The 12,325-nt window shown below is 41.7% G+C and overlaps 1 protein-coding gene across 11 annotated transcripts in view; it reads left to right on the forward strand.

Annotated features, from left to right (window-relative positions):
- The window catches only part of NIN (ninein), a 99,191-nt gene that overhangs the window by 60,526 nt on the left and 26,340 nt on the right, over nucleotides 1–12,325 (forward strand). For 9 of the 11 annotated variants that reach the window (XR_003516005.2, XM_027572347.2, XM_027572349.2 and 6 more), the window contains 6 exons: nucleotides 1,245–1,366; nucleotides 2,678–3,183; nucleotides 4,020–6,161; nucleotides 7,426–7,551; nucleotides 7,658–7,727; nucleotides 10,245–10,460. Coding sequence is in view for 10 of the 11 variants with exons in the window: in XM_027572347.2 (XP_027428148.1) it covers nucleotides 1,245–1,366; nucleotides 2,678–3,183; nucleotides 4,020–6,161; nucleotides 7,426–7,551; nucleotides 7,658–7,727; nucleotides 10,245–10,460 (3,182 nt within the window). In the remaining variant the exon portion in view is untranslated. The remainder of the gene's footprint in view (nucleotides 1–1,244; nucleotides 1,367–2,677; nucleotides 3,184–4,019; nucleotides 6,162–7,425; nucleotides 7,552–7,657; nucleotides 7,728–10,244; nucleotides 10,461–12,325) is intronic. The other 2 variants (XM_027572352.2, XM_027572358.1) reach the window with 2 other exon arrangements.

Consider the following 12,325-nt stretch of genomic DNA (forward strand, 5'->3'; position numbering starts at 1 on the left):
CCTCCTGCTATTCTGCCTCTTTCCTCCCTGTCCTGAGTTTGAATTTCAGAAGGGGCTCATAATAAATTCTTCTGTTATAGTCTTCTCCACTGCCACAGAAGTACAGGTTCTTACAAGGTTTGTTTATTCCTCTTCTTATCTATTCATTCTAGAATAAATAAGGGATTGGGGAGGGGACTGGGAGAGAGCTGAAGACCTTTCCTGTGGTTCTAAGTACACGGTCGGTAGCCTTACTGTAGTGTGAGGATGGAACCCAACGGAGCGTATGATGCATCTCAGAAGCTTTTCTGGGACTTTTTCTATAGTGTTGGGCGTCCTCCTCATAGGTGTGTGAAGCTGTGCCATCTTGGGTTGGCTTACACCCCAAGTATCTCTTCTCAGCTGGGGATATGCCAGCTGAAAAGAAAGAATAGATGAAAAGAAACCCCAACGCAAGACTCTGAATCTGACATGCCAGACAGGCCCTTTCTCCCATTTGCCTATGGGCCCCCACAGGAAAAACCTTTTTGAATTCCCTGCCTTCAGAGATTTCCACGTAGTATTAGACATTATTACTTTGTCTGTGTACTGACTCAGCCTCCAATTTATGCTTCACATTTCAGTGTTCTTCTCAGTTGCCATGATGGGCAGTTGTGGAAGTGAACCCATATGTATGAGTTGAGAATTTTTCTCCCAAACTGTCCATATCTAGGTTCCTAATCAATGCCCTATTTTTTTAAATTTTAGCTGATAATTTAAAATGGGGTTCCACTTGCACTATAGGAAATCAGTATTATAATACTCAATCTTCTGTAACTGAGTGGTGGGTTTGAGATCTTGACCCATGAAGTTAATGCCTCCAGACATCTTCTGCCATGCTGCCCCTCTGCTAGTTTGTCTGATGGATAGAAGGCTGGTTGGTTTCACCAAATTACCTCACTCCACAGCATTTTCATTTAGAAGGTCACCTTTGAACAGTTTCCACCCCTACCCCCTACCCACCTACCCTTCAAAAAGATGGATTCTATTAAGGTTTGGCACAGAGTCTGCACATGAAAGAATCTTACCCTGTCCTGCCTGTTCACCTTCATTTTTAATGCTTGAAAACAAGAAACCTCTTGGCTTCTATGGTTTCCTAGTAGATCTCATTAGTAGTAATTTAGGCTGAAAATTTTTCCTTAGTTAAACTGGATGTCCCTCCTCAGATGCCAGTTGTATTATTGAAAGAACCTGCCGCAGGGTCAACAGATCCCATGTGTTTTCAGGGCTTGGTTCTGAAGAATGCAATCCATTGAATATGAGCATCGAGGCGGAGCTGGTCATTGAACAGATGAAAGAACAACATCACAGGGACTTATGTCACTTGAGACTGGAGCTTGAAGAAAAAGTAAGTCCTTATCCTGTTCTCTCATTTCTTTGAGCTCTGACAAGCTTTTGCATGTAGGACATTCTTAATTCTTTTTACTCATAGAGCATCACCTTCTATACATTTCCTCTTGTGTCTGGAGGCTACTAAGAACCCCCTTGCTCATGATGGTTTCATAGGCTGAGCATGAGGCCTTTTCCTCCTAGGAGAGAACTTCTCCAGAATGTATTTTCTTTAGCCCTAGTAAGCATGAAACTTGAAGGCCAATACATTATATCCAGCTGGTCCCAAAACATCTTAATAAAACCAAAAAAGCCCTTTGATATAGCTAGCATTAGGTACAAGTTCTGAATCTTGGCCTCCAAAACCCTCCACGATGTTGCTTCGAGTTATATTTTTCGTCTTCTCTCTTACCTTCTCCTCTTGTCAAACCAATAGTTCGCTGTTCTTCATCCAACTGTCCTCTTTTGTTCATGCTATTACATGCTGTGTGATTTCTATCTCTTGAAAGTCTCCTTCCCTTTCAGAGTTTATATCAAATGCTACCTCTTGCATGAACCCATTCCTGAATACCCTTGACCAAATATGATTTTTTTGCCTCTTTGGATCTCCAGGTTACATCATCGCTCTCTGTTTTCTATACCTTTTATATTTTTCAGTCTGCCTTGTGGTATACTTGTTTATACTTGTCAAAACCATGTCTAGGGTAGTTTCTGCTGGATGGCAGGACTATATCTTACCCAATATTGTGTCCCCACAAGGCCCACAGACTGCCTAGGATAGGTGTTCAAGAAATATTTGAATTTAATTATTTTAAGGCCCTACATTTACAGTTGGACAGGATGCCTGGGAAGACAAATGGTATCTATGTGAAAGTCTAGTCATTTTTATCAGAGTTGTTCAGAAACTAATAAAATTTGGGGCACCTGGGTGGCTCAGTTGGCTGAGCATTGGACTCTTGATTTCAGCTCAGGTCATGATCCCAGGGTCATAGGATGGAGCCCTGCATCAGACTCCCCACTCAGTGTGGAGTCTGCTTGAGATTCTCTCCCTCTGCTCCCTGCCCTTCACCCTGCTCATGTGCATGTGTGCGCTCTCGCTCTCAAGTAAATAAATAACATCTTTAAAAAATAATAAAATTCAACGGAGTTAAAAAGGAAAGCAAACTATGCTTGGCTCAAATATATCTTATTTAACATGTTTTAAAGTTGTTAAAATGGAAAAACTGAAGAATGTCTCATGTCTCATAGGCAAAAAGTAGCTACAGCCCCTGTCACCTTTCCACGGCCTTGAGTTGAATAACATTGTGGTGGTTTTGCCTTCCGACCTTAGGTGCACTGTTATGAAAAGCAGCTAGATGAAACCAAGGTGGCCTGTGAAAAGGAGCAAGAGAACATGAAGCAAAAGTATGAGAATGAAGTGCATGTCTTAGAAAAACAAATAAGTGACCTTAAAAATGAAATTGCAGAACTCCAGAGCCAGGCAGTGGCGCTCAAGGAGGCACAGCATACAACCATGTGCAGACACGAGGATGAGAAAAAAGAACTGCAGAAGAAGTGGGATGAGGAAAAGACTCACCTGCAGGAGAAGCTGAGGTTGGAACATGAGTTGGAGCTCAAGGCTAGCCTAGAGCAGGCAGAGGAAAGCTTTAACAGAGAGAAAGAAGGACTCATGCAAAATGGCGCCTGGACAGAAGAGAAGGTGAGAGGCTTGACTCAGGAACTAGAGCAGTTTCACCAGGAGCAGTTTAAAAGCCTGATGGAGAAGCACACTCTTGAGAAAGAGGAGTTGCGAAAAGAGCTCTTGGACAAACACCAAAGGGAACTTCAAGAGGGAAGGTAAGAAAATTGGGGGAAATGGAGAAACCCAGGGCACTATACCTTGGGGGCACCAGAAGTTCCAGTCAATTAAGGAGACTTTGACTAGGCTCTTTAGTTGCTCAGCCCATTTTGCCCATAGACATAAGCCTACCCTGGAGTTATTGGAACTGTTTTGTTTTTTTCAAAGACCGTATTTCTTGTATCAACAAGTATCCTTTCAGGTTCCAGATGAGAATAATTGCTGTGTCCGAGAAACGCTATTTGTAAGCTAAATTCTGGGTAAAGTTCTATTCCTCCCCAAAGTGTGAAATGCCGCTTTGTGCTTACCTTCCTCACATGAAATCTCAGGTACATTTGAGGGCTTTGATGCTTCATTCTGTGATTAACTGGGTGCTGCTTTATTAAATAAGAAGGAAAAACGTAATGATTATGTTAATAGGTTTGGTTTATAGGACTACTGTCCTTCCAATGTATACTTAATTAAAATGAAGGAATTTTATATATTTCCCAAGTTAGGGATTAGGTTAATATGCATTTGATCATTGATGTAAAATCAGCTTACATTTTCCATAAAGAAACACATCCCAGGAGTATGCCAAAGAAGTTGGTTTCCAAATTTTCCCTCTAAATGCAGAGAGGTAAGTCTTATAAATGAATTATGGCTGCCAGTCCTAGCTCTCAGAAATGAGATCTTGTCTCTCTTGAAATCGATTATGTATGAGTAAGTGAAGGCCGTTTTTAGAAAGTGTTTAGATTGTTTGCCTGGCAACTTCTTCTGTGCATGGGGAACTGTTTTTTGTTTGCTTCTCGAGTTGGTGGCAGTTTCAGTAATGCTGTATGTTGACTACATTTAGGGAAAAAATGGAAACTGAGTGTACTAGAAGAACCTGTCAGATAGAAGCCCAGTGTCAGGCTGATTGTCAGAAAGTCACTGAGAGATGTGAAAATGCCCTGCGAAGCCTGGAGGGGCACTACCACCAAGAGCTGAAGGAGCTCCTGGAACAGCAGCTTGAGGAGAGATCCCAGTGGGAGTTTGAGAAGGATGAGCTCACCCAGGAGTGTGCAGAAGCCCAGGAGCAGCTGAAAGAGACTCTCCAAAGAGAGAAAGCCACTTCTCTGGTCCTGACCCAGGAGAGAGAGATGCTGGAGAAAACCTACAAAGAACATTTGAATAGTATGGTTGTTGAAAGAGAGCAGCTACTCAAAGACCTGGAAGATCTAAGAAACGTGTCAGAAAGTCAGCAAAGCCTATTGTATGACCAGATTCTTGAGCTGAAGAGCAGTCGTGAAAGGGAGCTGAGGGATGGTGAGCAGGTCCTGTGCCAGGCAGGTGCCTCGGGGCATCTGGCCGGCCAGCCTCTGGAGAAGCTAGCAATGGAACGGGACCGGGAGAAGCAGGAGATGGTATCTGGGCTGCAGGCCGTGGAGAGTGTCCACAGAGTGACCTGTGAGAAAGCCGACCAAGAGAGGGCTGAGATGAGCACAGAAATCTCCAGGCTTCAGAACAAAATTAAGGAAATGCAGCAGGCATCTCCTCGGTCCAGGAGAGAGAGTGGCTGCCAGGCAGTGGGAGGGGAGGAGGCGGAAGGCAGTGGAGCCATGTCCTTGCTCCAGCAAGGAAAGCAGCTGTTGGAAGAGAATGGAGATGTCCTCTTAAGCCTGCAGAGAGCTCATGAGCGAGCAGTGAAGGAAAATGTGAAAATGGCCACGGAAATTTCAAGATTGCAACAGAAGCTGCAAAAATTAGAGCCGGGGTCAGTAATGTCTTCTTGTTTCGATGAGCCAGCTACCGGGTTATTTGGAAATTCTGTGGAACAAACAGAGCCCTTTTTGCTGCCAAATCAAATGAAACAAGTAGAAGGTGTAAGCGCACGGTGCGTCCTCAGTGACCTGCCGGACGATGAGGCCCCGGACCTGGGCAGTCCAGGGACGAGCTCTGCTCAGAGACAGGCGGTCAAAATGGAGGAGTCTGAAACATCCATGGAGAGTTTTTCCGAGCTCGAAAATAGCGAAGAGACCAGGACTGAGACCTGGGACCTGAAGAACCAGATTTGTCAGCTTAAGGGACAGCTAGCAATCCTGCGTGCAGACTGCAGTCGAGCTTCTGAAAAGAAACGGGACCTCCTTTTTGACGTCGCCGTGCTGAAAAAGAAACTGAAGATGCTTGAGAGAATCCCCGAGGCTTCCCCCAAGTATAAACTGCTGTATGAAGACGCCAGCAGGGAAAATGACTGTCTCCAGGAGGAGCTGCGAGTGATGGAGACGCGCTACGACGAAGCCCTCGAAAGTAACACAGAGCTCACTTCGGAAGTTTTCCAGCTGCAGCACGAGCTAAAGAAAGCGGAAGAGGCAACGGAAACGTTCCTCAGCCTGGAAAAGAGTTACGGTGAGGTCAGGAGAGAAAACGAGGAGCTGCATGTTCTGGTTTTGAGACTTGAGGGCGCGCTGGAGAAGCTGCGGGCCAGAGCGGCGCTCCAGTGTGACTGCTTCTTATGGGAAGCGCGCTTGGCTGAGCTGGAAGTCCCGCCTGATGGGAAGGTGCCTGAACCACATCAGACGCTGGAAGAGGGTGTGCCCGAGGTGAGGGACGTACACCGTATTATAGAAGAACATTATCAAGACAACCAGTACCTTGAGCAGGAGAATACACAGCTTCTGGAAAGAGTACAAGCACATGAAATTGCCTGGCTACACAGAAGAGTCCGGACACATGGAGAAAAGCCCCGAGTACAGAACCAGGTTTTACCGGAGGAAGAAGACACTGCCCTCCTAGGCCTTCAAGACAGACACCTTCCGCGTCAGGCCACAATAGCAGAGTTAGAACTGGAGAAAAAAAAGCTGCAGGAGCTGACCAGGAAGTTGAGGGAGAGAGTCACTGCTTTAGTTAAGCAAAAAGGTGTACCTTGTCAAGGAGAAAACGAGGAAGAGCTGAAGGCAATGATGCACGACTTGCAAATCACATGCAGTGAGATGCAACAAAAAGTTGAACTTCTGAGGTAACGTATATGCCTTCTAAGCTCCCTGGACTCCCAAGAGCACCTCACCACATCTAACTCCCACTGCTTGCTCTGCCTAGAGAAACTAACCTGTTAGCCTTCCAGAAGAGCGCGCTACTGTAGACTTCCTTCTGCTTCTGTGTCGCATTAACAAATAGAATAACCTGGCCTAGGAGGCATTCCCTTCGTCTATGGGAGATAAATGTCGTTCGTTGGGGGTGTCATAAATGGAGAGTGTGTGCCATTTAACCATGTGCGTCATCAATGTACGTCAAGTCTTTAACTCTTTCTCTAGCGTTTCATTTGGATGGGTAGTTGTTTTGGTTTTGGTTTTTGCTAAATGTTAGTTATTTTCTTCATGTGATGGAACGTGTTCTATGAGAATGCCATTTGTTTATTATTAACTCACTTGGTAGATAAGAACTCTTATCCTGTACTAATACAGGAAAAATGTCATGCTTTGTGGCTTATAGTTTTTCACTTATAGCACTTGAAGTACATGCTGATATTCTGTAAACAATGAAAATTTATCTTAGAACACAGAATTTTATTGAAGAGCTATCAGAGTCTTAATAAATGTGCTCAAAATAAAGATAAAAAATGAAACTAATTTGAACCATTGCTCACTGGACTTTATGAGTGCAGTTGTCTTCTAGCAAATTTGGTTTAAAAAAAAAACTTGTATCTTGATAGGAAACAAAGTAATTCTAGATGTGGTTTTTCCTCTTCAGACCATTTTTAGTTCTAAAAATCAGAATATAATGAGCTGAAAAAAGAATCACAAAGTAAACATGAGTATACATATTTCAGTGTGGTCCTTTGATTTATGTACTGAATTCTCTTTCTCTAGGAGCCCTGAGGCCTGTAACTAAAGCTAATACAGCTTAGTATTAGGCTTATGCCTATCCAGAGCCCAGAGCAAGTAGGACTTGAGACTGAGATAAATAAAGTTATTTGCTCAAAGCAGTATGCTTGCCACTGAAAAAAATTAGCAACCATGGTGGGCAGAGTCTCAATTCTATCTCTGTGCTCAAGTGTTTTAGCCATACTTCCCTAACGTCTTTTTGTGAAATTCTTAACTTCCCCAAAGAAATGAGTCAATATGTCACAGCTTGACTTCCATTACTAAGAGTCTACTAATTTAGTCTTCTCTTTTTAACGGGCATGGACTACTTGTTTTATTGGAAGTTACTAGAAAGCATTTTCCAAAGATGCCAGATGACTGCCTTGTTATAACTATTTCTTTTAAATCTCTGTAATTCAGATATGAATCTGAGAAGCTTCAAGAAGAAAATTCTATTTTGAGAAATGAAATTACTACTTTAAATGAAGACGATAGCATTTCTAACCTGAAATTAGGGAAATTAAATGGATCTCAGGAAGAAATGTGGTAAGACATATACTTACATTTTCTTCAGGCATTTTTGCAAGGACTAAAACTTTTTCTTCAACTTTTAAAGCCTAACTCTTAGGTTATATTTTCACTGTCCCTTTAGGCAAAAAATAGAAACTGTAAAACAGGAAAAAGCTACAGTTCAGAAGATGGTTGAAAATTTAAAGAAACAGGTAAGGAGATACTTAGTATTTCCCAGTGTTTCTTGATTCTGAAATTTTCTTTATTTGTAATTTATAGCACATGCTACTAGAATAGCGTGTAGCTTATGACGGTAAAGTTGTAAATCCGGAGTTTCAGAATGCACCCCATGCTGACTCTAAACTAGGTTTCTATATTTTGGTGACTATCATAATATATATACTACTTCTAGATTCTGAGTGCTTAATATAAGCTTTATAATCAGTGGGAATGGGGAGATGATACCTCTAAAACTGTATCTGTGAAATACTAGCTCTATCCCTCACATTCTTTCAAGTAATCCTTCCTCTTTTATCACCATGATTGAAACCAGAAAGTTAAGGACACAATTTCATAGATCTAGAGTAATGTTCATCAGTATATCTTTGCATAGAATTGCAGTGTATTCGGATAGCTTGTGCCATTTGGCACCCAATTTGTGTAATCTCACAACATGCAATTGTGCAGAGAAACTCCATTTAAAGAGTTTCTGAATCTGTCTGAAACAGCCGAAAGACAAGGACATCCTGGGTAAAGAGCATTTTCAGGACTTAAAACAGACAAGGTCTTAACATCCAAAATATATTCTGTACTGTTACAAATAAATGGCAAAATCCAGTTGAAAAACAGATAATTAGTTTGAGTAGTCAAAGGAAAAAACAAATACAACGTATAAAAAGCCTAATTAGGGAAGTGCAAATTAATTTTCCTTTTTTCATCTTTCAGATTAGCAAAAATTAAAGATACCGTCTCTTCTTTAAAAAGGGGTGAAGAAATGAATGTACTCATACATTTTTGGTAGGAATATAAGTTGGTAGCACTGTGAGGAAGACACTTTGGGGATATCAAAACAGTGACGTGTATGCAGACCTCCTAACCCAGCAGCCCCACTTCTAAGAAAATGATCCTAAATATAAAGTGCTACCGTGTATAAATGAATTTTTCAAAAGATTGTTGTGTTTCTTCATAATGAAAAGAATGATAACAAACCTATATGTCTGTCAGTGTGGGAATGGATAAATATGTTATGCATGTCTTGACACAGAATATGCTATAGTCACTAAAAAATACAGCATGTGCTGGTTTCTGAATGCACTGACTTAGAAAGATGATAAAAGTCTGTAAGATATAAGTGGGAAAAGCAGGCTGTCCAAACATCTGAAATGATTCAAATTTTTGTTTTAAAGAGGAGAAAAAGGGCGCCTAGGTGGCTCAGTTGTTTAGGCGACTGCCTTCAGCTCAGGTCATGATCCTGGAGTTCCGGGATCGAGTCCTGCATCGGGCTCCCTGCTCAGCAGGGAGTCTGCTTCTCCCTCTGACCCTCCCCCCTCTCGTGCTCTCTCCCTCTCTCAAATAAATAAATAATACTAACAAATCTTTAAAAAAAAAAAGAAAAACCTCTATGTGCATATGAGTTTTATATATACATAGAAACCAATCTGGAGGGATACAGACCCAGCTGTGAACAGTGGCTACCGCCGTGGAGTTAGACTGAATCAAGGGTCTATCACTTCTCCATACATTTCCCAATTGATGGAGTTTGTAATAATGAGTGCTATATTAGTTCTATTAGTAAGGATGTGTGTGTGTGTGCGCGTGTACATATCTAACGTATAAAACCTTATCTACAGAGGGGGAAGAACCAGTTAGTCTCTATTATCTGTTTTTTAGTAGAAGTAGGGTAACTTGTTTGTAAAACTTATTTCAATTTTATTTTTTTAATTTTTTTTTACTGAGGAACTAATTTTAAATTTTATTTAATTTTAATTTTTTAAATTTTTATTGTTATGTTAATCACCATACATTACATCATTAGTTCTTCATGTAGTGTTCCATGATTCATTCTTTGTGCATAACACCCAGTGCTCCACGCAGAATGTGCCCTCTTTAATACCCATCACCAGGCTAACCCATCCCCCCACCCTCCTCCCCTCTAGAACCCTCAGTTTGTTTTTCAGAGTCCATTGTCTCTCATGGTTCGTCTCCCGCTCCGACTTACTCCCCTTCATTCTTCCCCTCCTGCTATCTTCTTCTTTTTCTTTTTTTTTTAACATATGTTGCATTATTTGTTTCAGAAGTACAGATCTGTGATTCAACAGTCTTGCACAATTCACAGCGCTCACCATAGCACATACCCTACCCAATGTCTGTCACCCAGCCACCCCATCCCTCCCACCCCCCACCACTCCAGCAACACTCAGTTTGTTTCCTGAGATTAAGAATTCCTCATATCAGTGAGGTCATATGATACATGTCTTTCTCTGATTGACTTATTTCACTCAGCATAACACCCTCCAGTTCCATCCACGTCGTTGCAAATGGCAAGATCTCATTCCTTTTGATGGCTGCATAATATTCCATTGTGTATATATACCACCTCTTCTTTATCCATTCATCTGTCGATGGACATCTTGGCTCTTTCCACAGTTTGGCTATTGTGGACATTGCTGCTATAAACATCAGGGTGCACGTACCCCTTCGGATCCCAAACTTATTTCAATTTTAATTAGGTTGCAGAATTAAAAACCAAAAACCAAGAGTTGGATTTGGAAAATACAGAACTTAGCCAAAAGAACTCTCAAAATGAGAAGGAACTGCAAGAACTTAATCAACGTCTGGCAGAAATGCTGGGCCAGAAGGAGGAAGAGCCGGGACCCAGTGCATTTGAGGAGTGGAAACAAGGAGAGTCTCATCTGAAAGAAGAACTGGAACAATGTAGAGTGCAGGTATGGAGGAGAGCCACCCTACAGCCTTAGGGGAGGAAATCCCAAGAAATAAAGTGATGCTGGTATTAAATTTCTTACATGCAAAGTCTTAATAATTAAAACATTGTGGTACCAGCAAATGATTAGGCAAATAGATACATAGAATAGAAAGTCTAGGATTAGACTCCAGCACAGATGGAAACTTAGTGTATAACAAGGTACCTTCTCAAATCACTGGGGTAAAGATGAATTTTTTTTAATATAGTCAGTAGACATTTGGGAATAGATAAAATGAGATGCATATCTTGTACTGTACATAAGGATAAACTCTAAATGGATTAGGAGTCTATAAGAAACAAAACTACATAAGTACTAGAAGAAAACATGGATGAATTTGTCTTTAACCTTAGTGTAGAGAAAAGTTTTCCAACTGTGACTCAAACCAGAGGCAAAAAAAAAAAAAAAAAAAAAAAATTTTTTTTCATGGCAAAAGAAGAACCACAAAATCAAAAGATAATTCACAAACTGGGAGAAAAATATTTACATCACATACCACAGAGAGTAGGGCTAATATCCCTACTATGTAAAGAGCTCTGAAAAATCCATGGATTCGGGGCACTTGGGTGGCTCAGTCAGTTCAGTGCCTTCAGCTCAGGTTATGATCCCATGGTCCTGGGATCAAGCCCCGCATCAGGCTCCCTGCTCAGCTTCTCCCTCTGCTTCTGCCTTCTTTTCCCTCTCTCTCTCCCTCCTGCTCCCTCTGCTTATGCTCTTTCTCTCTCTCTCTCCCCCCACCCAGTCAAGTCTTAAAAAAAAAAAAGATGCAAAATTATTTTTAAAAAAAATCCCTGGACTTAGGACCAAAATCTGATAGCAAACTGGGAAAACACATGCATAAATAATTCGCCCCCCCCCAAAAAAAAGATAAAAATGGCCCTCAAGCCTGTGGGGAAAAATACCCAAAATCGGGGCACCTGGGTGGCTCAGTTGGTTAAAGTGTCTGCCTTCAGCTCAGGTCATGATCTCGGGGTCCTGGGATCAAGCCCCATGTCGGGCTCCCTGCTCAGTGGGGAGTCTGCTTCTCCCTCTGCCCACTCCCTGCTCATGCATGTGCGCTCTTTCTCTCAATCAAATAACTAAATAAAATCTTAAAAATGCCCCAAATCACTCATAATTAGAAAACTGCAAATAAAAACAACACTGATACATCTTTTCTCACCTATGAGATTGGAATAATTTAAAAATAGAGGACTTTTTGTTGGCAAGGCTTTGGGGAAGCAGGCACTTTTATACATTGCTGGTGGGGGTATAAACTGATGTTATCCTTCTGGAGGGAGATTTGCCAATTCTTCAACAGAATTACGTATGGGCTTACATTTGTCCCAGCAATACCATTTCTAGGGATTTACCCTAAAAGTACACTTCCAACAATGTGAACATTCATAATGCACAGAGCTTGGAAACAACCTAAATGTTCATATGTAGGAGAATGGTTGGATAAATGTGGTGGATACAGTCACACCGTATAATAGTATTATGCAGCTATAAAAGGAAGGAAGGAAGGGAGAGAAGGAAAGATAGACCTCTACCGATATGAAATTATTTCCAGGACATACTGTTTTTTTTTTTTTAAGATTTTATTTATTTATTTGACAGAGGGAGACACAGCGAGAGAGGGAACACAAGCAGGGGGAGTGGGAGAAGGAGAAGCAGGCTTCCCACTGAGCAGGAAGCCCGATGTGGGGCTCCATCCCAGGACTCTGGGATCATGGCCTGAGCCAAAGGCAGATGCCTAACAACTGAGCCACCCATGCGCCCCTCCAGGACATACTGTTAAGTGAAAAAGAAAAGCACAAAAGAATATAGGATGCCTCTGTTCATGTAAG

Source organism: Zalophus californianus, chromosome 6, assembly GCF_009762305.2.
Source record: "Zalophus californianus isolate mZalCal1 chromosome 6, mZalCal1.pri.v2, whole genome shotgun sequence".
Taxonomy (NCBI): Eukaryota; Metazoa; Chordata; class Mammalia; order Carnivora; family Otariidae; genus Zalophus; species Zalophus californianus.